The following is a 25,437-nucleotide window of genomic DNA, read 5'->3' on the forward strand; positions in this document are numbered from 1 at the left end:
CTGTCCTCGACACCGTCGGTGCTCAGACCCCTGTCCTCGGCACCGTAGGTGCTCGGACCCTAATAATAATAAACCCTAGGGTTTCAATAGGGTCCTCGGCACCATCGGTGCTCGGACCCTAAAAACCCTAAGGTTACAATAGGGTCCTAGACACTGTGGTGCCTTGGACAGTCGGTGCCCTTGGACCACCTGTCCTCAACACCATCGGTGCTCTGACCCAAATAATAAACCCTAGGGTTTCAATAGGGTCCTAGGCACTGTGGTGCCTTGGACAGGTGGTGCAAGGGCACCGACTGTCCTCGGCACCTCGGTGTTCGGACCCTAATAATAATAAACCGTAGGGTTTCAATAGGGTCTTCGCACCGTCTGTGCTGGGACCCTAATTAAAGCTGCAAGCAGCGTTGAACGGGTCCTCGCATCCTTGCTTGTCGGCGCCCTCAAGTATTTCCACCAGGCATTTTTTTGTGTGTGCAACTGTGTGTGCAAATTTTCATGAGATTTCGAGCATGTTCAGGCCCTGAAAAATGGAGCCTAATAATAATATAAAACCCTAGGGTTTCAATAGGGTCCTAGGCACCACGGTGCTTGGACCCTAATATAAAACCCCTAAGGTTTCAATAGGGTCCTAGGCACCTGTGATATCATGCTTGAAATGGGTCTGCCGAATCTCCATCTCTTGACAATCCCACACTGTGAAGGCTTTGATGTTTCATGCAACGCTGTTGCCGTGGCGACCAATTATTGCTGTGACAGACAAAGCACTTTTTGACAGGTTTGGAATGCTTCAACAGTCACCAGAATTACCAAAGACATCACCATCGGTGAATGGAAGGACACTGCATGCATCTCGATGCAGCATGTGCTATAGCGCCCCCTACAGCATTTTTAACAAACAACCCCCAAAGTGTGTTTAACCTACATCCATGAAATTTGGGAGGCCTACAGAGCACATCAGGATGCACAACAAAGCCTCTTGGAGCGATACCCTAAAGCCAACAGGAAGTCCACCATCTTGGATTAATTGTGAGAATTTTGGGGATTTTTGCAGTTAATTCCGCTTTAGTTAATTCCGGTAATTCTGCACATGCTTGACTCTTCACGTAGTGATGTAGTGATGTACACGTTCTGCGACCTTACTGGCGCAACAGAAGTAGGATGCCATTGTCGAGCTGCTGTTTCAAAATGACAATAAAAAGCAAAGCGAAAAGAATGCTTTTTAGTTGTCCCTCCATGTTGTTGGGGAAAAGAAATGCCGCTGCAAATGGAGTTTGTTTTCTTCCGGTAAACAGGGATATGTCACGCCCACTCCCTGTCCAATCAGAATTCTTTTCCAATGCCCAAGCGTTACAGTGGAATGAAGGAAGAGGTATAAAAGTGCGGTCCATGTCAACCTTAATTCGGAGTTAGTATTTTCATGTAAGCGCGAAGCACAAAACTTTAATTCCGAATGAATTAATTCCAAATGACTAATTCCGAATCTTCATTTAACCATGGCCAAGGTGTCCTTTTTTTCTGATAATGTGCAGCCCTAATGCAGCTTGTGGCAAGTGGCTGTAAGTAGACAGGGCTGTATTTTACCAGATCACAAGCAAAAAATTGCCTTAGTACAGCTTTAATCCCCATCCCCTCCACATGCCAAAGTGTCCTTGGGCAAGGCACTGAACCCCAAATTGCTCCTAATGGAAGGCGAGCACCCTGCATGGCAGCTCTGTCACCATTGGTTTGTGAATAAGAAACACATTGTAAAGTGCTTCGAGTACCACAAAGGTAGAAAGGCAAACCATTTACAATGGGTAGTTCTGCCATGGTTTAGCGTGACTTCAGAAGAACACAATGCAGCACTTTTGAGTTTTGTGGATCAGACCTCAAATTGTTATTATTCAAGCTGTTGTGTTTGGATCATGTGCACCTGTTTCTCATTATGATCACTAAGTGGTGGTTCCCTGGGTCAATGGAATTTTGTTAACAAATGATGTTTGATGTGCTTTAGATAACAGCAGTGATGTGAATCGATTTCAGGCCTACCAAATCCATGTTTTATCGGCTCAGATCACCCCCACTGAGGGAGAAAATAACTCGATCTTACTGATAACGAACAGCCAAGTGACTCAACATAAAGGTATCTGCCCCCTTAGCCGTCACATAAAGCTGATATTTGAATTCCCTCTTCTGATCCGTCTGCTTACAGTCATTGTACCCTCGGTAATGCTCCTATTTATAAATCATCTTTTCTCTGCCTGTTTGACAGCAGGGACTCGACTGACAGACAAAAAGCCCTCCTGCAGCTCCTCCTTTTTGACCCACTTCGCTTCTCGTACAGCCAAGCAATCAACAACATCTGCACATGCTGCTGATGGCTTCACCCAAAGGCCAAGTGTCTGTAACACAATGCACAGAGGGCAGAGGAGCACAGTGAGAGGCTGCCACTGTCTACAGCTCCTCTGTCAGATCTCCCACTGACTGTCCATCTGTGTGTGGCAGACTGACCATAATCTGTTTCTCTCATCAGACAACTCAGAGCTGCAGCACCTGATTAACGTTCAGAATCAGGCTTCTTTGATCTGAAATCAATGATTATTCCCTATGCTGCAGATTATTTTTTTAGACTATTTGTTTAGTCTAAAATATGTGGAAAAGAAGCAGAAAAACCTCCTAAACATCCTGCAGCAAAGAGTGACCTTCAGATTGCCTTAGATTGATTTGTTTCTGAGTCCAAAACTATTGGAATGCATTATATTCATAAAAGAAAAAAAAAAAGTTTTGTAACTTTCTATATGTAATTTTCTGATTATTACAGGATGATGTACAAGATTGCTGGAACTGAACCACATTGGAAGGTGCTTGAGAATGACAAAGTTTGTTAACATTTCTTTGGTGTTAACTGCTATTTATAATTTAACCAAATGAAAAATATAAAACCTATATGGAAGAAATTGCTCACAGCTGTTGTGCATCAAGAAAATTTACAGCACATGAAGTGCACCAGTGCTTTTGTGCACATTTTAATCACCTACTTTAATTGTTTTTGCAGAAATTGGATTGATCATTTATGACGGGTGTTGATCTTGAATTTCCCTCCAGATTAATAAAACTTATGTACTAAAATTGTGAACGCTGTTCACTTATAGACATGTTAGTTATCATTGCCTTGAGTTGCTTTCTCGAACTCCTTTTTGTAAAAAAAAGAAAAAGAAAAAGGCTGATTTCATCTCCATGCTTTTCTAGTATCAGTATACAGTGATGTTACTGCGTTGTTTTTACTCGTTTTTGAGTTGTGGACAGAACCAGGTCAGCTGCTTGCCACTGATTTCACCCTTTATGTTAGGTACATATAATACTTTAATAGTCCTTTAATTGTCGTTGCACCTGCAGACAGTTTAGATTCACCAATTAACCTCAGCATGTTTTTGGACTGTGGGAGGAAGACGGAGAACCTGGGGAGAACCCACGCTGCACAGGGAGAACATGCAAATTCCATGCAGAAAGGTCCCAGGATCTTCTTGCAGTGAGACCACAGTGGTTGATCTTGTAACTGTTTAATTATTCTATCTCTGTTTTTCCAAGCGTAAAATTATTCTCTCAAAAAAAGGATCAGCTAACTGTTACTTTGGCATCAAGAATTTTTAGCTCCCATTTTGCACAAAGATATCCTTCATGACGTTACCTAAAAATATCCACAAGCGCCCTGTTTTTCCACCCAAAGTGACACACTCCTGCAACATTGTGGAGATGACCAAATGCACAAAATGAGGAGTTTTAAAAGTGGTGCTTCACATCTGACACTGTGTCCTCGTTGTGTTGGATTTTGTGTTTTGAGTCTGTACCTCACTCTGACAACACTAGTTTCATCTGAACGCTTTTGTCATTTGGTTATCTGCTCTGAAAATTGCTTGCATGGCTGACTGCTGAATGTGTGGCACAGCTGCTGCCAGTGCTTATTATTAATACATCCTCAGTGTCTTTGTGGTTACAAGAGCCCTCAGCCACTTGATGTTTTGAGAATGTCACGTTAATGCTGCTTTAGCTCTCGTACTGATGAACAGTTTACACAAAGCTATCGACCAGAGAAATGCTGCTTTACCATTTCAGACATTTTATGTTTGAAGGTCAATCGCTAGGCTTACTAAGCCCTGCACTGCCACTAGGAGTTTTTGTTTGTAGAGATAGTGAATCAATTGAAGAGAGTAAGTGTTGCTGTGATTGAAACTAAAGCAAATGGTTTAAGTGTTCAGCTATAACTGAAACTCAGACTGTGTTTTTGTGTGTCTTTCTCAGGGGATTCCTTCACTCAGTTCCGGTTTTCAGAAGAAAGGGACTGGGAGATGGACCCATTTGCAGCCAGTCAGGTAAATCTATGTCTGACCGACTGCTCTGCATTCTGCTTTGTTGATCTCTATCATAGATCTAACACATTTGGTGACTTATGGATTCCTAAAGCACACATTACACATGGGAAATAGACAGGATTTAGACAGTAGAGAGAACGATTGCAGCAATGTCCACTTTGGTCCTGAATAAAAGAGCTGATCAGCTATTGGATGGATTCTTAAACCATGATACAGAGGATGGAGGTTACTGACACCTTCAGGTGCAATTTGTATTTACTGGTAATTAGTAAATATTAGTATGCTATTATTGTGAGTGAAGTGAACGGGATGAGCCAGCTGACATTGTTCATTGTGAGCATGAAGCCCCGTGAAAACCACATGCAGCCTATACTAAGGTCTACATTTACACACTCAGCATCTTCAGTAAGCAAGTGGGTACTTGGGTGACGTATTTCTGGTACTTGCCACATTGAGCAAGAGTCCTTCAAGATTGTGGTGTGTGCACGCACTTTGGTTTAACATCTTAGTACTTCCACAAACACATATAGTATACACGGCACAGTCCAGCTCATTTTGGACAAACACTTGTGGAAAAGCTTCTCAAGTTAACATCGCAGTGCTTCAGTTTCTCAGTACGGGAATATAAATAAAGTCCTGCTTTCGAATTCCCAGTAAATAAAGCTGCAGAAGTATCCATCCATCCATCCATCCATCCATCCATCCATCCATCCATCCATCCATCCATCCATCCATCCATCCATCCATCTCACAGAGGCAGCAGATGAAGCAGGTCATTGCACATGTCCCCATCCCCCAGCAATGCCTCTTCCTGGGGGACCCTGAGGCATTCCCAGGCCAGATGAGATACATAATCCCTCCAGTGAGTTCTGGGTTTACACAAGGGTCTCCTCCCAGGTGGGCGTGCTCGGAAAACCTCCAAGTCTCCCCAGAGGCATCCAAATGACATGTCTAAACCACCTCAGCTGCCTCCTTTCGATGTGAAGGAGCAGCGGCTCTACTCCGAGCTCCTCACAGATGTCCGACCTTCTCACCCTGTATCTAAGGTTGAGCCCAGTCACGCTATGGAGGAATCTCATTTCAGCCACTTGTACCCGCAATCTCATTCTTTTGGTCACTACCAAGAGCTCATGACCATAGGTGAGGATTGGACCGTAGATGGACTGGTAAATTGAGAGCTTTGCCTTGTGGCTCAGCTCCCTCTTCACCATGACAGTTCAGTACAACATCCACATTACTGCTGACGGCACACCAATCCACCTGTCTCGCTCCATTTTCCCATCACTCATGAATAAGATCCCGAGATACTTGGGGAAGCAACTCCCCCACAACCTGGAGGGATCAATCCAATGGTTTCCGGCAGAGAACCATGGCCTTGAACTGAGGCTACAGAAGTATTGTCAGACAAATGTTATTAAAGTATTGACAGTCCAAGTACTTCTGCTGTAGAAGTTCACTTAACTGGTGTATTATTACAGTATATAAACAAAAAGAGTACACCACTGTGCAATGTAACTTAAATTCAAATTGTAATCACCTTACTGTAATTGCATTGTTTCTACCTTGAACAGTGGAGTGTTTTCTCTGATGAACAATCAAACACAAGTAGTTGTGAGAGACTACTAAATTATACACTACCAGTCAAAAGTTTGGGCACACCTTATTTACATTTTTTTCCTCTATTTTCATGACTGTTTCCATTGTAGGTTCTCACTGATGGTGTAGTGTATACCGTGTCTTCTCAAATTATGTATATTGTCTCAATTTTAGGTTCCAAATCAGTGAAAAATATACACAGTTTAAAATAATAGTTGCAGCAGTCTCACCAAGGAAAAACAGAGAAGAGTCTTGAAGCCGTCTTCAGATTCAAAAATAAAGCGTTTATTCCGTGCACAGATCAAAACACTCTGAGAGATACCCCGGGGTAAATCTGACTATGCCCTCTGATGCCCTGTCTATACTTTTTGACTCTGATGTTCCACGCCCCAGGTCCATCCTTCTTTTTTTTGGGACAAGTTGGGAAATGTCATTTATTATGTTATTAATAGTATCTGATTTCCTGATGCTTTCCTACAAAAATCAAAAGTTGAGCAGATCCACCAGGTGGTGTGCCAAATCCCTCCCGCTGTCTCACTGCCTAACCAATCAGAGCCTTTATTTACCACGAGGCACCTCATCAGATCAGTTCCTTTACTCTTTACACTTCAGCAAATACATGTTTACCCAAGGTACCCCCTCCTGTCCTGACATGACCTCGTCTGACACACCAGGTGTATTGGCAGACTGCTCTCTGACACCCAGATAATCAACCTGATCATTCTCAGAGAATTCTGCTGTGTCACTGCTGTGTAATACTTTACTTCTACTTCAACAGTTTTATCTCTAGTGTAGCGGTACTACGTTATGATTTATTGCTGTCGTTATTAATAATTGGGGCACCACCCTAGATCTCTAGGGAAAAAATTAATATTAATAAAAAATTAATATTCATAAAAATTTTGATCAATCTCATATCAAAAAGTCTTGAATCCTCGGTTAAATTGACCACATTCTACACAAAGAAACACAAGACTGTAATTTGGTCTAAAATGAGGTATTAACTATTCTATGAAAATAATTACAAGTGAACTATATACAATGTAGATATGGTGTGTGTGTGTGCGTGCAGGACTACATGTGTGTGTGGAATGTGGGAGTGTGTGTGTGATGTGTGCATGTGTGAGGGATGTGGAAGTAGGTGTGAGAGAGAAGGAAATATGGTGAGGATTAGCCAGAGCTAACCTGACGAGGTAATCGGTAATTTGGATTAAGAATTCTAATGATTTGTAAAAGAATAAATTGATTAAATGAATTAAATGACCAAGCGGTTAGTACATCACCCATAGAATGGAATCAGAGCAAACTCAGCTGGAGTTATTGAAGTGAACCGTCATGGGGCTGGGACTTGCAGGCCTTCAGATTATGCACACGGTCTGGACCTGCGGGTTCGGAGCGGTGCGTCGTCGTTGTGGTGGCCGAGATGTCCTGCCGCGGGTTGATCGGTTCTATGCAAAGACCTGATCCAGCAGGCCTCCGGAGTTCTCAGCTGAGTGCTTAAAAATGATGGTTCTCAGGCTTTAGCCAAGAAAAATGGGTGTTGATGAAAAACGGTCAAAATTAAGAAAAATAAATGCTGGTTCTGAATCGGTTCTTCAGATTAAAACGAATAACGAGCAAAATGTCTCCTTAAGTTACAAAAATGTTAAAAGATAAATAGTTAACAAACTTAGATGGTGAGGGAATTTCAAAGATAGGAAAAACGCGCTTTAGGTAAGAAAATAATGGGAATCTCTGTCATGGATTCCTCAGGTAGTGAAGAAAGGGAAGTGAAGCGGGCAAGAGAGTAAGAGCGGTAAGAGAGGAGAGAGTCGGTAAGAGAGTAAGAGAGTAAAATGTGGGCTACGGCTGACTTTATCTGTGGGTCCAGCTAAGGGGAGGACCTGGGCGGAGAGAGAGAACTTTTAGGCGCGAGTCTGGTGAAATTTGGAATCTCTTTGTTCTCACAAAGTAGAGAAGAAAGAGGAATCCAGAATGGATTAAAATATGATATTAAACGCGCAAAACACGATCTGTCTATCCCACCATATTCAGTTGTGTGAAAGTGAAATGTGTAGATTAATACATATGTTCATATGATGTGAATCATTTCATTCATAACTATATGTTTATGTTTATGACATTAAAAATATGTATCACAGTGAGAATATAACAACAAGTCAGAGATTTGGTAACAGGTAAATACAATGGTCATCATTCAACCTAAATGGAGAGGAAATTCAGAGATTAATAAGGGAATTCAGTCCAAAATCCTGTGGGAGAGGTCAATTAACCAGGCATTTCGATATCTAGGCTTCTGTCAAAGATATTAACGTCAATTTTGGATATGATGTACAACATAATCTCAGTATAACTTTGGTAATCAGGAAAGAACAAAATAAATTTTAGAAATATGAACTTTGAAGTAATTAGTCTCTTCAGTTAAAGAGTGTGTCTCTCTCTGTTCCAGCCTTCTGCCATAAAGTTTTACGACTTGTTATCTGATCTGTGGAATGCAGAGACGTCTCCGGCTGAGGGTCTCCTGAAGCTGAAAAGGGATTTTAGCATGAAAGTTCATTAAACAAACATCCATAGCATATAATTGAAAGTCATTGTCTTTTAAAAAGAAGAAGTTATTCCAGGGGTTTAAATGTTCACAGGAGCTCCATCCTTCTGTGAATGAAAACCTACAGAAATACAAATGTCTCAATCCTCCTATAGAGATGGGTGTTGGTCAGTGCTGGAGAGAGGGAGAGCTTATCTGAGTTTTGATCAGCTCAGAAATTCCAGGGCCTTTGCAGTCTTGCTACACTAGTTCTAAACCTTGAGCTGTGGCGCAGTTTTAATTCGAGCTGTGGCACAGTTTAAATTCTTACTGTGACGCAGTTTTAATTCTCCTCTTACTGCAGTGCAGCAGTTTAATTTTAATTCACCATTTTTTCACCAGTTTATTTACCATTCTTCAACAATGGCATCAAAACTATTAATGAACACATATGGATGTATTAAAAAAAAAGTGTGAAATAAGTCAAAACATGTTATATATTTTAGATTCTTCAAAATAGCCACCCTTTGCTTTGATTACTGCTTTGCACACTCTTGCGATCTCTCGATGAGCTTCATGAGAAAAACCACGAAATGAGAAGGTATGTCCAAACTTTTGACTGGTACTGAATGCAACAGGCCCGAAAGTAGAAAGTCAATGGCAACAAAACTGGACTATATTGTCTTTTATATGTCTGAAATGCTGGTTTTTAATTTATCTTTTGTTTTTTCTTTTATGTATGGGACAACAGATGGAAATTACCCTCGTGCTAAATCTGACGTATTTACTGCATCCAAATTAACAAAATAAATTAATTAAAAATGAGATGTGAACATCACAACTTTCTTGGTTTTGGACCGAAGGGCTGATTCTGTCTGTATGTCTGCATCATAGCTCCATATGGAGAACAACTTGCAGAACTGAAAAATCTCATAATGAGGTTTCACAAAGATTGAAAGCATATAAGACGACTGGTGACCAACTATCGATCACTGATACAAATCAGCCACGAAAAAGCTAGTTAGTATCATTCTCCTAAAATGACATCATGGATAGGGCACTCCTTGTACATCTTGCTCTGAGAAACTGATAAGCCAGTGCTTCAGAGTTGGCACATGCTTTATCAGTAGAAATCAGGTTTGTGTTAAGGCTCAGTGTGAGGAACATCAGCAGCAGGTGAGACCAAGATACATTTGTTCGGCTCTGATGGTGTCCAGAATGTTTGGTGTTAAACTGGCCAACACGACATAGTTATTGTCCACATCACCCAAAACGCAAAGATGCTTCAGCACACATTCAGTCCAGACTGCAGGTTTGTAAATTTGTCTTTATTAGTCAACCAGCACTTGTCTGTGGATACAAAGCATCAGATTATAGAAGGGCTCCTGAATTCTTTCTGCTCCTTATGTGCAAATACAAAGGAGAGGGTTTCTCATGATTACAGGAAAGACTTGACCAACGGATTGTCTTATCTTTGGATACTTTGAATAAAAATGTTTCCAGTGCTTTTTTCCTAACCTAAATAATCTTACCGTTAGCTTTACTATTGCAGTTACACTCATATTGACTATGTAGACACTAACATCCGCAAACAGCTGCCTCTAAACACCCTTGTCCTGTTTCCTCTCCAGATGTCAGCAGTGTTTGTGGATCTCCCAACTCTTGCCCAGACTCTTCAACAAGTTCCTCTACATCAGAGACTCAACCTTGAGGCTGAGCTGCTGCAGGTACGATGATCACCTGCTGCCTGAGCTGACATTCAGCCAGCTGTAGTTAGTCAGAGCTCATGAGAAAATACTCAGTAATCCAAACTGTGGCATGACAGAGACTGGATTCTCTGACAGATTAAGCCCAATGTGAGCCAAATAACAAAAATCACAATGATTTTGTCCTAATGCTTATCCAGGAAACCAGCTGTCAGGATTTTAACTGAAACTGACACTGTTCTGCTGACCTGTGTTCATACTCAGGAAGGAGCTCTGCAAATGAGAAAACACCAGAAGTCATGTGAAATGATGGCGACACTGCCAAGCACTACACCATTAGCCACTTTCACTTGTGCTATCACATGTGTTTCATATGTGCTATCACAATTGCACAAGGGTTGTCTAATCATCAATTAGCCTTTCAATACTATTAGCTAACACAATGTAGCTAACACAATGTACCGTTAGAACACAGGAGTGATGGTTGCTGGACCTCTGTACCTCTATGTAGATATTCCATTAAAAACCAGCCGTTTCCATCTAGAATAGTCATTTACCACATTAGCAATGTCTAGACTGGATGTATGATTCATTTAATGTTATCTTCATTGAAAAAATGCTGTTCTTTCAAAAATAAGGACATTTCTAAGTGACCCCTAACTTTTTAACACCAGTGTAGATCTACTTATTCCAGATTGATGGTTGTATATAGCCACACACCACACTCATATGTACACACGTGGACAAAATTGTTGGTACCCCTCAGTTAAAGAAGGAAAAACCCACAATTCTCACTGAAATCACTTGAAACTCACAAAAGTAACAATAAATAAAAATTTATTGAAAATTAAATAATCAAAATCAGCCATCACTTTTGAATTGTTGATTAACATAATTATTTAAAAAAACAAACTAATGAAATAGGGCTGGACAAAAATGATGGTACCCATAACTTAATATTTTGTTGCACAACCTTTTGAGGCAATCACTGCAATTAAATGATTTCTGTATTTGTCAATGAGCGTTCTGCAGCTGTCAACAGGTATTTTGGCCCACTCCTCATGAGCAAACAGCTCCAGTTGTCTCAGGTTTGATGGGTGTTCACACCCAAATGGCATGTTTCTCCAAACATGCCATTTGGAGAACCAAATGGCATGTTTCAGCTCCTTCCACATATGTTCAATGGGATTCAGATCTGGGCTCATAGAAGGCCACTTTAGAATAGTCCAACGCTTTTCTCTCAGCCATTCTTGGGTGTTTTTGGCTGTGTGTTTTGGATCGTTGTCCTGTTGGAAGACCCATGACCTGCGACTGAGACCAAGCTTTCTGACACGAGGCAGCACATTTCTCTCCAGAATGCCTTGATAGTCTTCAGATTTCATCGTACCTTGCACACTTTCAAGACACCCTGTGCCAGATGCAGCAAAGCAGCCCCAAAACATTACTGAGCCTCCTCCATGTTTCACCGTAGGGACAGTGTTCTTTTCTTCGTATGCTTGGTTTTTGAGTCTATGAACATAGAGTTGATGTGCCTTACCAAAAAGCTCCAGTTTGGTCTCATCTGTCCAAAGGACATTCTCCCAGAAGCTTTGTGGCTTGTCAACATGCATTTTTGCAAATTCCAGTCTGGCTTTTTTATGAGTTTTTTTCAGCAGTGGTGTCCTCCTTGGTCGTCTCCCATGAAGTCCACTTTGGCTCAAACAACGACGAATGGTGCGATCTGACACTGATGTACCTTGGCCTTGGAGTTCACTTTTAATTTCTTTGGAGGTTGCTCTGGGCTCTTTGGATACAATTCGAACGATCCGTCTCTTCAATTTGTCATCAATTTTCCTCTTGCGGCCACGTCCAGGGAGGTTGGGTACTGTCCCGTGGGTCTTGAACTTCTGAATAATATGAGCCACTGTTGTCACAGGAACTTCAAGCTGTTTAGAGATGGTCTTATAGCCTTTACCTTTAAGATGTTTGTCTATAATTTTTTTTCGGATGTCCTGGGACAATTCTCTCCTTCGCTTTCTGTTGTCCATGTTCAGTGTGGTACACACCTTTTCAGTTAAAGACTACTTGTCTCCCTTTAAATAGGCAGACTGACTGATTATGAGTTTGGAAACACCTGTGATGTCAATTAAATGACACACCTGAGTTAATCATGTCACTCTGGTCAAATAGTTTTCAATCTTTTATAGCGGTACCATCATTTTTGTCCAGGCCTGTTTCATTAGTTTGTTTTTTTAAATAATTATGTTAATCAACAATTCAAAAGTAATGGCTGTTTTTGATTATTTAATTTTCAATAAATTTTTATTTATTGTTACTTTTGTGAGTTTCAAGTGATTTCAGTGAGAATTTTGGGTTTTTCCTTCTTTAACTGAGGGGTACCAACAATTTTGTCCACGTGTGTAAAACCTCTTTGCACATCCATTTTAGTTATTTCTGTATGTATTGATTTAAGTTTATTTTATAGTCATTTTGTCTTTAAAATCATCCAGGAGAAGAGGTGCAGATGCAGGAGAGAAGGAATAAAATCAATAAACTCCCATAACATATACACAAAAATATTAATAATCAGAGCAAAACTGCAGTCTGTGGTGCTGATTTAACTATGAAAAACGCTCTGCTCCCTCTGTCATGCTCACAGTATGAGAGAAAATGAATGACACATAGGCTACAGGTTTCTTTAAAAATGTGTTGTCTTATGTTTTGAGGGCTTTAATGTGTGATTGGAATGACAGCTGAGTTAGACCTGGAGCTGTATCTTTCCCCTACTTTATTTTTTGACATTCAGGGCTATGCACTCAGATTTTCCAGGTTTATCGATGCCACTGTTGAGGCCTGCCCTATATTTTGCTCATAATAAAACAATGAATAAAAACAGAGGCGTTTTGTATGAAAAAGAATAAATGAAATGGTTGAATATTGTTATACAACATTGGTACACAATAGCCTGTATTCTGATGAATGACGGCCTTTTTATTCATACATGTATGTCTGTAGTCTTTCCAGCCAATGGAGCAATATATTTATTTGATAATTTTTTCACTAACTGAAATAAAACTTTGTATCTAAGAAGGTGCTTTTGGCTTCAACATATTCCAAACAACAACTCATCTTTTACACTCTTCTGATGCTTCAGGTCGCGGCACCAGTGGAGCTGCCTGCTATGACCCTCGCACGTAAACAAGAGATGCTAAAAACGTCCACATTCACTCCTCCGTCTGCATCTTTTAAAAGCCTCAGCACCAACCAGAAAGTCCCTATGGCTGCAAACCCAGCGCTGGCCTCAGACTTGCAGGTTTCCTCTGCTGTTGCTCAGCCTCTGGTGGATGATGCTGGTGATGAAGAGCTAGACCGATTGCTCAGTTTACAAAGTGTTGCAGGAAAACAGCTTGTCAGTGGTGCAGATGAGGAGACTGATATTCCAGAGCAAGGTGAGTATATTCAAAATGATTAACGTGTTGGATAATGGTTGTTCTCCTCAGCTTAAAGAATGGAGCAAGTTGAAAGAGAAGGTTGATACCACTGTTGAGACTGCAGCTCTGAAGCCACAGTGAGCATCAAGACACAAAGTCTCTCCAGAGGCAACTCAACCTACCTACCGGCACCTTGAAATTCATTATCTCTTTGGTGCAATCCATGTAAAAAACAAATGAAACTGACAAGTGGCCATTTTGAAGTACTCTTATGTCGTGTTGTCTGGCAGCTGCCCAGATTCAAGAAATTGTCTGATAGACCTACCGATTAAAGGTTTGGGGTCACCCAGACAATTTCATGTTTTCCATGAAAACTAACATTTTTATTCATGTGCGAACATAGTTACACAAGGGTTTTGTAATCATTAATTAGCCTTTCAACACCATTAGCTAACACAATGTACCATTAGAACACAGGAGTGATAGTTGCTGGAAATGTACCCCTGTACATTTAACAGCTGTTTCCAGCTAGAATAGTCATTTACCACATTAACAATGTCTAGACTGTATTTCTCATTAATTTAATGTTATCTTGATTGGGGAAAAAAACTGCTTCTCTCTCAAAAATAAGGACATTTTTAAGCAACCCAAAACTTTTGAATGGTAGTGTACTTCCTCATAAAACAGCAAAAACTCTATTTTGCTTTACACTGATTAAAAAGGCAAGCAATATAACATGCTTACCCTTGAACATTTTGGTGTGGAGACTTAACTTTAGCTTTGGACAGAGCCTGGTTTCCTCTTTTTAGCCCTAAGCTAACAGCTTCATGTTTACTGTGCAGATATGAAAGTGGTGTCTTGTTACCTAACTCTGTGCAACGATGTAGAAATTAATTTCCAGATCACCAAAGCTTTGCACTGATTACAAAATTATTACAACCTGAAATAAAAAGTTTTAGATAATTACACAAAGTGGGAAAATTAGTTCTTAAATTACTTAAACTTCTGAATATAGACTTCAAAAAATGATATAATGTAAGACTCTTCCATCATGTGTTCTTTCAACCTGCAGAGTGTGAGGAAGTGAAGGAGGTGATAAAAGAGAAGGTGGAAGTGGAGGTGAAAGATAAAGATGTCACACCTTCAAAGTCTGCATCCATCAAACAGGAGATGACAGAGGAGGACCTGGAGGACTGGCTCGACAGCATGATCTCCTGACCACCAGGAAACACTTCATTCAACATAAAGGAAGTGGATTTCACCAATCAACCTGAACTCCAGCTAGAACGTCTACATGTTGCACACACTCTTTTTCTTTTTGTAGTTTCCTGGCCTGGAAGAGAGAGACAATATGTTTTTTAGGTCTAGAAACGGTACAGTATGTCTTGAATATCTGTGAAAGTGCATGAAAATGTTCCCTGAGTGCTTCACATCTCAAAGAACTCTCTGTTCTTGTGATTTTGACAAAGTTGCACACTGCTGGAGTGTCGCCACCAGTAGGATTTTTTTCTGTGAGGCAGACGGACAGATACTGAAACAGGTCACAGGTGACACGTTTGGTTTATTGCATCAATTACTTTATTCATTTCCTCTCCCTCACCAAAAGAAATGCGGTTTACCAAAGCTACTACATACATACAAATGGCCATCCAATAGCAATTAACCATTTTGTTGTCAATAAATCCTTAAACCAAGTTTTGTTTTTTAATTTTCCTCTGTTATGGGGTTCTTCTACTGTGGAAAGAAGTGCAGGCGGGCAGGACAACCACAGTGTAGGAACAAAACTAAGCAACATTTACACAAGGATCATCTAGATTTTATACAACAAATGATTTTCTTTTTTAAAATTTAAAAGCCACAAAACTAGCTTAATCTAAATCTGCTTGTAACTAATCCAGAACTAGAGCACTGCTTGTGTCAGGAGGGACAAAAATTATTCTTTTTTTTTTGCATAGTTTCTAATAAGGCACATCGGCACTTGATAAACACTTTAAGTGAGTCGTCTCTGGTCCTGGAAGAATCCTCTTCATTTCATCAGACAGATTCAAACCAGCTTGTCAAGGCAGATCAGGTCTCACATATGTGAGAATGAAATGAAATATTTCATTTGATGTTAACTGGATCAATAGTGATCAATATTAGCAGCACACATCCATTCAGTTGGTTTGGTAGTAAGTGACACTAACATCCTGGCGTTAGTCTAGAAATTGTGCATATTCAGACATTCAGTTGTCATGCTGTAACCCTTCACAATTAGCAGATGCCTACACACAGCAAACTGTGCAAGAAGTTGGGGTTAAGCAAGTGAAAAGGCAATGTGAATCAGAATCAAAACAATAATTTGCATAAAGAGGTGTCGAGGCAGGTGATTATTTTCAGTGACAAGGACTTAAATTCACAAACCCAAAACGTCCAACCATTAGTCAAACGTAGTAGAACCATGGTGTTTTGTATCTGTTTTTTTAATCAGAATTCCGGATTTTTCCTTTGTCACATTTTTTGACAGTGTCTGTTCAGTTCCGTTAACAGGGTGAAGTCAAGTTCAGTGTCTCTTTCAGATAGAAGGAAAGTAGAGAGGGGTGTTGAGGGCAACAGATGATGCTGACCGCTCTAACCCAGCTGGTCCTCATATTGCTTACGGAAGCAGTCTCCAGTAGGGAAGAAGTCCCAGCATCTCTCCTGATACATCTTCCACACATATGACTCCTGCAGGGGGAAGGAGAGGCTTTAGCGGCTCATTTCAGCAACAGTTTCATATTCAAGCCTGATTGTATCAAACCCTGGTTTTATTGGTTCATGCATACACACATTTACTATACTAGCACATGCACTACTGTTTAAAAGTTTGGGGTCATTCCATGTTTTCCATGAAAACATACGTCGATATTCCATTAAGAATCAGTCATTTCCAGCTAGAATAGTCATTTACCACATTAACAATGTCTAGACTGTATGTCTGATTCATTTAATGTTATCTTCATTTTAAAAAAAACATTTTTTTCTTTCAAAAATAGGATATTTCTAAATTACATTTAATGATGCAGGATACATGCTCACCTTGACCAATAATTTCACTGTACAGAATTGGAATTTGTTGTTGGACTAATTTTGTTTCTTAATACTGGACTTAGATTCTCCTCAAATCACAATAGAAAACCTTGTTCATGGCACAAATGAAACATGCTGATGACATGTCTCTGTTAGCATCTTCCGTATGTATCTTTCTCTGTTATACAAGTAGCGAAGTTTGGAAGAATCACAGGAAGTGCATGCTTTCTTTTCCTTGTGCTAAATTAGTGACTTAAGAACCAAATATGAAACATCTTGAATCTCAGGTACACCACACAACTTAATATCAAAAAAAGTCAAAGCCAACCCACACATTGCTTCCTTCTCCTGCTAAGCTGCACTTGTGCAACATTTCAACCCACTTGATATGTTGCATAAGTAAAACCTACTGAAGTTGCAGTCTTTAACCTTCCTGTTTTTCCTTTGTTTTCTTTAGACTGGTCGCAGACAGCGGATTATACCTTTTTTATAGTATTAAATACTACGCAGATTTATGTTCTGTCACATACCTGACCAGTGTGTTCAGTCTCATCCTTGTTAATAAGGTACATCAGGAAGAACCTGCACATAGGAGGACAGGAGTGTTGTGAAAAATGTTCACACCATAAGTTGAAAAGATTTCACTTGCAATGCTTGATCTTTTTCTTCACTCACAGGTAGTTGGCTAGGTTGTGCTCTTGTAAGGTGTGGGTTTCAAATCCGTGAGGTGTCCGATCAAAGTAGTCATTCCCAATGCCACAGATGAAGCATTTGGTCTGAAAGAACAATGAGAGGGGATGAGGGCTGAAACTGATTATCTGCTGATTATTGCTGATCAGTCAGTTAGGTTGTAAAGTCTCAGTGAACAATGTCCCAGAGCCCAGAGCTATGTCTTCAAATGCAGAATACAAAATACCAAAGATATTCAATTTACTATTACAGAGAACTAAGAAAACTAGAGACATATTCACATTTAAGAAACTGCAGCTACTGAATTTTGGTACATTTCCAAACAGTTATTACCCAGAGAGTAACAGTTAACAAGCTGCAGCTAAATCATTTGTCACACAGCAGAGATGTTATGTATCCCATGTCTGGAAAAGGGCTTTATACATATCTTTAACTTTGCTGTAAAGTAGTTGTGCTTGTAGTGTGGCTCTGTGATAGGTTTTTAAGACAACGATGGAGCTGTTCTGTGGCACACAGCAATAAGCTCTTTTCTACGCATAGAAAATTATTCTTAGTAGTATTAACTCATTACTGTTTTTGGTCTTTTCCCTCAAATCACTGTCAAAAACAAAAAAGCAAAGGAATTCCATTTCTGTCTTTTAACAACTAACTCATGAGCAGAGAAAACATTCAAGGTTGTAGTGGATGTTGAGATTGATACAAAGCTTTACATGGTCAACTGAAGCAATCATTTCATTCTCAGTGTGTTTCTTTGGCTTGCATCAACATGCGATTATTTTTATGTAAACAGACAGGTCCTGAAGCCTGTTCTACAGAGCAAGCTCAACATACCCAGGATATGTCATTATTATTAGTTTTTATATGTCACCAAATCCAACAACTACAGTCATACTAAGCACTCGCATGAAGCGGGTCATCAACTAGTTACATCAACCCAGAGCTTCACATGAAAAGCAGAGTTGGCACCAGATGACCCATCACAGACACTGAGAGGACTAGAGCTGCATGTGTCCCACACGTAGAACTATTGTCCTCGGCAAATATGGATAGATTTTAAAAAGGACTTCAAAAATCCTTTGATTTTTGAAGTCAGTTAATAGGTTTCTCAATATATTAACCTCCTAAAAAAAGATATAATCTGATTAGGGTACAACTGTTAATTAGTTCCTCATTCAAGATTTGATTTAATTATCATTACACAATACAAGGTTGTATTACCAAACTGCAGATGTCCCTTTCCACTACTCACAAAAAGATAACTTATCTAAAAATAAATACTCAAGTAGCCTATAAAGATATACCAGTTTTTGTGATCATATGGAGGATGATATTTATTAATCTTAAAAGAGCTTTACACCTATTCTCTCAGCTGCTGTTGAATGGTTTTGAGAGCCAGTAAAGAACAAATACAAAAACTACACTCAATATTTAAAAAAAAAACCCAAACCATTAAGAAGGCTGAATGCAAATCTTAAAAGTGCAGCAAGAACAACATTTAGATGCTTTTTCAGTCTCCGTGTTGTGATTATGTCACTAAACAAACAGAACAGTGAAACGGCTTTGAAGTTGTTTGCAGCTTTCAAAACATTCCTCACTGAAACGCTCACTATCTGTGCACCATCTGTGTGGTCAGTTGGATATTCCAGTAATGGTCATGCTAATTTAAAGAGAACTGACTGGTCAGTTCCAAGTGTTTTTCTTCATGTTGATCTGTTATCTCTGGATAGGTTAGGTGTTCATCATAAGTTACCATGGTCAAAGACCTGGGAATCCTGAGTTAAACAAGGGATACTTAGCTGACCTCAAATCCTGCTTTGAAGTACAGTTCTCTGGCTTTAGCTGAGTCTTACCTCCATGTCCTCCTTCACCTGTTCCTGCTGGTCTCTCAGCTCACCAAAGGCATCAATGATCAAACCTGAAGAAGTTGCAACAGGCTGTCAGAGTAGCACTGAGCCACTGATACTTTTGAACACAATGGCTGTTGTGAAGTGCACACACTAAGAGGCGTGACAATGAAACAAAGATGTGTGCTTTAGGTTTCAGGATGATATGAGAAACTTTTTGTACCCTGAATGATGGCCAGCAGGATGACAATGACAAAGAAGAAGAAGGTGATGTCAAACAGGATGCGGTACAGTTCATAGGGATCTCCAGCTGGGTCTTCCAACTCGTCTCCAATACCTCCTCCAGCTCTCACACCCACGTACATGTGAAACAGATAGCACTGAAGAAAAGGTGAAAAGTTCTTTAAAAGGAGCAGTGTTTTGTTCAACGGTAAGATGGAAGTCATTGTTATTCTTCATTTCAGACTAACTAAATTCAGTCCAGTTTGTTGCCAAAGCTTGAGTTTGACTGGAGCAGCAGCTGGAGATTTTGCAATATTTCTTAGTTTTTAGAGTCTTTAAAGTCTTTAAAAGTAAAGTCTTTAGAAGTAAAGAATATGTTCTATAAAAGGTGAAAAAAGAATCAGTGAGTTTCTAAGCTTCAAAAGGGAGAAAATACACTTTACACGTCCTTGTAAATAAAATTGCCTGCTATTTAAAAGCAGTGAATACTTTGAAAAGATTCATTTTGAGAACATTAACCATAAATATTGGAAAGTTCACTGAAAAAAAATATTTTCTACTCAGACCATTAGTCACCTTCATATACTGATCAAGGCTCTCAGGCCAAACCATTCGAAATAAAAGCCTCAGCAATGTTTTTTAGCTCCAAACATTTGCCCTTGCTGAAGGCTGAATTCTTCTTTTTTGACTGCTACAAAAAGGAGTTATTTTCAGTCATGTTTCATAAATGAATAATGTCAGAGGTACTCAGACATACAGTCATCATATCATCACACTTCATGTCGGGCTCATCTTCATCCTCGCTCTTATTGTAGAACTTCCTGAAGAAATTGAAGGCCACCACGGTGTAAAGATAGACGACCACAGCTAGCAGACCCACAGTCAGCACAAGCTGAAAGAAGAGAGCATTCATTAAAATCCAGTACCTACATGCATGACATATTGTATTCCCAGGTACATTTGGAGCCAACAACAGAGGAGAAAGTAAGTTTGACTCCACAGAAGTCAAATACTGTTTTGTTTCTGTGTAGATGTTTAGAGTCATTTTTGTAACTTTTGTCAGAGCTGGAGCAGGCTTTAAATAACAAAAGTAGAACACAAAAGAACTGCAGTACTTTCAAGGCTGCTACAGTAGAGTATTTTAGGAGAGCTTTGAACACTGAGTTGACTTAAAACCTGCAGCAGTGTAGGAAAAGAATTCTATATGAACTCCTTGTTATGCCACACTTTTAAAGATGCATATAGTCTGTTGCGCAAAAGGTAACCATCTGAACTAGAGGTTGTGAAGTACCTCTTCTTTGACACTGCCCTGCCATATCCCAAATGTATTCATATGAATAAATTTTAACATGGATTGTATTTTACATTAAATAAAAACGAATGTTGCTGCAGTGACTCGATCAAGCTTGTGTTCATACGACTCCAACCTTGGAGCTGAGATCAGACACTGCGCACATTCATCTGTTATATTTAGCTGCTTAAATTGCTACTTGTAAATCTAGTTACTTTTAGCATTTCCCCTTTATGCAATACTTTTATCTTTCAATTTCAGCTATCTATACATTACATTTAGCTATTTTAACTGTGTATTGACTACTTTTGGCAAATCGTTTCAACCATTTTTCAATTACCCTTAGCCAACAGTTTAAACAACTTTTAAACCTCATTCAAGATTCAAAGTGTTTATTGTCATGTGCACAGTATGGAAACATGTTTCCCTCTACAATGAAATTCTTACTCTGCTGTCCACCTAATGCCAAATGTGTAACAATAAATTTAAAAGAATATAAATAGAAATTTAAAATTTAAAATGGAACAAATAACACAAGTGTAAAATTTAAAATATAAAATACAATACAAATTCAAGTAAGGCAGTACAGTATTGTGCTGCCGGTGTGAACTCCGGTCAGCAGTTTAGGAGTCTGATGGCAGTGGGAAAGAAAGAGTTCTTAAACCTAGTGGTCCTGCATTTCATGCTCCTGTACCTCCGGCCTGAGGGTAGAAGCGTGAACAGACCATACTGGGGGTGGGTGGGATCCCTTAGGATGGAGGCAGCTCTACTGTTGACTCTGCAGTGGTAAATGCTCTGCAGAGAGGGCAGTGGAGTTCTGGTGATCTTCTCAGCAGTCTGATGCATATTTTCAGATACTTGAAAGAACTCGCTTCTCATTGGCTAATTACTTTTTGTATATTTTGCTTTTTTTCAGATTGTAAATGGTTGTATTTATATAGCGTTTTTATGCAAAGCGCTTCACATAATACATGACATTCACCCATTCACACACACACTGATGGCGGAAGCTGCCATGCAAGGCGCTAACCACGACCCATCAGGAGCAATTAGGGGTTTGGTGTCCCTGAGAAAGACACCTCGACACGAGCTCAACAGGCCGAGGATCGAACCGGCAACCTTTCAGTTGCAAGACGGCCACTCTACCCACTGAGCCATGCCCTTTTTTCCAAAAAGCTGAGCAAATCTACGGTTTCTTCAAATACCCCTAACAATTCCAACTTTTAAAAATGATTCTTTTATTTTTTACATAAAATGAGTTCTCTTCCGTTTCTCTGGGTGATATGAACTGACTTGATTTCTCATTCAATAGTAAAAAAAATAAAAATAAATAAAAAGCCTTTTGACTATGTGATGCAACATCCATAAAAATAAAAGACTTAAACCCCATTGTTCTTAACTTTTTAAAAAAAAAGTCTAAATAATGAAATAATGCTATAAATTCATGTCTAATAATCATTCATTTCTAAATAAGAGAAGGTATTGTGTGCACTTTTAATAAACTTTTATTTATTTAAGCCTCATAGGCATTTAATCTTTCTCAGCCACAAAAGAGATGGTGTTAAAAAACACTGCCCCAAGTATTTAACTTTAAGTACAAACCATATAATGCTTTTAGTGCTTTTCTTACTTGTACTCTGCCTCCCTCTGCTGGTCAAACTATGCACTTGCCTGCTTGCCATTGTGAGTGACAGATGACAGGATGGTACGAAGGGTCTTGAAGCCCATGGCGATGTCCAGCAGATGAGCAGCAAAGAAGAAGTTGTTGAAGTGTCCAAAAATGGACATGGTGGCATACCAGATTAGATACAGGAAGTACTAGAGGAGGGGAAGGTTAAGCATTATTGACAAATGATAAACATGTGTGGGTGCATGTTATATTGAGGTAGTGTTTGAACTTGTCTACAGTTATTAGACGCAGAGGTACAGAAACACTTTGAAAATTATTAAACAAGTTACAAAACATCTTTCTGTACCAACAATATCTGATTGTAACTCAAGCCACTTTATGGCTTCCTTATTTTTTTTTCTGGAAAGTACTAATTAGTTTCCACTTTTGCCCAAAGTGATGTAAGAACTGCTTTTGGCATACTAGAAATAAACTTACATTGTCAGTCAAAACCACGCCCATTTTCCAGATGTGGTACTTTGTATCAATGGAGCTCAGCCTGTCAATAACAAAACAAAATGTTTGATTACAGGAATGGTGTTCTTGTTAAGCATCAGCTATATGAGCAAAAATATATGAAATACATAAGCACAAAATACGTAGTAATGTTGATTGACACAGATACTGTATATGAATCTGCTTTGCTCAGTTAGGAGTATATCTTTACATCCTGAGATGAACTTTGTATATAAACTCAACAAAATGGGTTTTTACCTGCATTCTCAAGTAATGCATGAGTGAAAAGTCAAGAGCAACTTAACTTGCTTAAACTAAACAATTTTTAGCAACTTAGAAATACTCATTCTATGTTTTCTGTGGTTATAAGTACAAGTGTTCAGTCAGCACCATTGACTCAGGGACTACTTGGCTCGGTGCAAACATTTCTTCAAAACATATTTTTACTGTGTTTTGAAAAAACAGCCAGAGAGAGTTTAAAAATCCCAGGGTGCCGACACAGACATCCAGTGTCATCTAAATACAACAACGTGTCTGGTTTATATCCAGCTCTTAAGGAGCAGTGGCAAAGCAGGGACTGAGATATACAGTGCCTTGTGAAAGTATTCGGCCCCCTTGAACACCTTTCGCCACATTTCAGGCTTCAAACATAAAGATATAAAATTTTAATTTTTTGTCAAGAATCAACAACAATTGGGACACAATTGTGAAGTGGAACGAAATTTGATGGATATTTCAAACGTTTTTAACAAATAAAAACCTGAAAAGTGGGGCGTGCAATATTATTCGGCCCCCTTGCATTAATACTTTGTCGTGCCACCTTTTGCCGCAATTACAGCTGCAAGTCGCTTGGGGTATGTCTATCAGTTTTGCACATCGAGAGACTGAAATTCTTGCCCATTCTTCCTTGCAAAACAGCTCCAGCTCAGTGAGGTTGGATGGAGAGCATTTGTGAACAGCAGTCTTCAGCTCTGCCCACAGATTCTCGATTGGATTCGGGTCTGGACTTTGACTTTGGCCATTCTAACACCTGGATACGTTTATTTGTGAACCATTCCATTGTAGATTTGGCTTTATGTTTTGGATCATTGTCCTGTTGGAAGATAAATCTCCGTCCCAGTCTCAGGTCTTTTGCAGACTCCAACAGGTTTTCTTCCAGAATGGTCCTGTATTTGGCTCCATTCATCTTCCCATCAATTTTAACCATCTTCCCTGTCCCTGCTGAAGAAAAGCAGGCCCAAACCATGAGGCTGCCACCACCACGTTTGACAGTGGGGATGGTGTGTTCAGGGTGATGAGCTGTGTTGCTTTTACGCCAAACATATCGTTTTGCATTGTGGCCAAAAAGTCCGATTTTGGTTTCATCTGACCAGAGCACCTTCTTCCACATGTTTGGTGTGTCTCCCAGGTGGCTTGTGGCAAACTATAAACGAGACTTTTTATGGATATCTTTGAGAAATGGCGTTCTTCTTGCCACTCTTCCATAAAGGCCAGATTTGTGCAGTGTACGACTGATTGTTGTCGTATGGACAGACTCTCCCACCTCAGCTGTAGATCTCTGCATCTTCATCCAGAGTGATCATGGGCCTCTTGGCTGCATCTCTGATCAGTCTTCTCCTTGTTCGAGGTGAAAGTTTAGAGGGACGGCCGGGTCTTGGTAAATTTGCAGTGGTCTGATACTCCTTCCATTTCAATATGATTGCTTGCACAGTGCTCCTTGAGATGTTTAAAGCTTGGGAAATCTTTTTGTATCCAAATCCGACTTTAAACTTCTCCACAACAGTATCTGGGACCTGCCTGGTGTGTTCCTTGGTCTTCATGATGCTCTCTGCACTTTAAACAGAACCCTGAGACTATCACAGAGCAGGTGCATTTATACGGCGACTTGATTACACACAGGTGGATTCTATTTATCATCATCAGTCATTTAGGACAACATTGGATCATTCAGAGATCCTCACTGAACTTCTGGAGTGAGTTTGCTGCACTGAAAGTAAAGGGGCCGAATAATATTGCACCAGGTTTTTATTTGTTAAAAAAGTATAAAATATCCAATAAATTTCATTCCACTTCACGATTGTGTCCCACTTTTTGTTGATTCTTGACAAAAAATTAAAATTTTGTATCTTTATGTTTGAAGCCTGAAATGTGGCGAAAGGTTGAAAAGTTCAAGGGGGCCGAATACTTTCACAAGGCACTGTATATATTTACCAGGATATATATACATACATGTGTGTGTGTGTGCGTGTGTGTATACATCTATATCTATATCTATATCTATATATATATATATATAGAATATATATATATAGAATTTATTTATTTTACCAGGAGAGCAGGGAAGCTTCCTTCTCAACAGTCTCTACCGTGGGGTCAAAGTCCAGAGCGCTCTTATCAAGTCCTAAGAGCTCAGCGATGCGTTCAGCCCCATACAAGTCACCATATTTGTTGATCACCTGCACGAGGAGTACAGCAGAAATCAAGTTCATTAACTTAATTTTAAACTGTGCTAGTGTAGAATTTCACTGTAGACAATGTACCCTCATAAAATGTTTACAACAACAATCCTTTAAAAAGCATTCCTGGAACTAAATCGTCTTATTCAGATGAGTCACTTATTCCCTAAACTGCTGCT

The 25,437-nt window shown here is 39.6% G+C and overlaps 2 protein-coding genes across 2 annotated transcripts in view; one reads left to right on the top strand and one right to left on the bottom strand.

Annotated features, from left to right (window-relative positions):
- aven (apoptosis, caspase activation inhibitor) overlaps window positions 1-15,276 on the top strand; it is a 96,774-nt gene extending 81,498 nt beyond the window's left edge. Inside the window, exons 3-6 of the mRNA XM_051960929.1 lie at window positions 4,276-4,346; window positions 10,098-10,193; window positions 13,306-13,600; window positions 14,655-15,276. Of these exons, the coding sequence (XP_051816889.1) occupies window positions 4,276-4,346; window positions 10,098-10,193; window positions 13,306-13,600; window positions 14,655-14,800 (608 nt within the window). The 3' untranslated portion in view covers window positions 14,801-15,276. The remainder of the gene's footprint in view (window positions 1-4,275; window positions 4,347-10,097; window positions 10,194-13,305; window positions 13,601-14,654) is intronic.
- ryr3 (ryanodine receptor 3) overlaps window positions 15,124-25,437 on the bottom strand; it is a 242,283-nt gene continuing 231,969 nt past the window's right edge. The window contains exons 98-106 of the mRNA XM_051937044.1: window positions 25,131-25,258; window positions 22,785-22,845; window positions 22,349-22,495; window positions 20,144-20,278; window positions 19,388-19,544; window positions 19,171-19,235; window positions 17,306-17,406; window positions 17,161-17,212; window positions 15,124-16,288 (exon numbers count right to left, since the gene is read on the bottom strand). Of these exons, the coding sequence (XP_051793004.1) occupies window positions 16,193-16,288; window positions 17,161-17,212; window positions 17,306-17,406; window positions 19,171-19,235; window positions 19,388-19,544; window positions 20,144-20,278; window positions 22,349-22,495; window positions 22,785-22,845; window positions 25,131-25,258 (942 nt within the window). The 3' untranslated portion in view covers window positions 15,124-16,192. The remainder of the gene's footprint in view (window positions 16,289-17,160; window positions 17,213-17,305; window positions 17,407-19,170; window positions 19,236-19,387; window positions 19,545-20,143; window positions 20,279-22,348; window positions 22,496-22,784; window positions 22,846-25,130; window positions 25,259-25,437) is intronic.

Source organism: Acanthochromis polyacanthus, chromosome 16 (genome assembly GCF_021347895.1).
Source record: "Acanthochromis polyacanthus isolate Apoly-LR-REF ecotype Palm Island chromosome 16, KAUST_Apoly_ChrSc, whole genome shotgun sequence".
In the NCBI taxonomy this organism is placed as follows: Eukaryota; Metazoa; Chordata; class Actinopteri; family Pomacentridae; genus Acanthochromis; species Acanthochromis polyacanthus.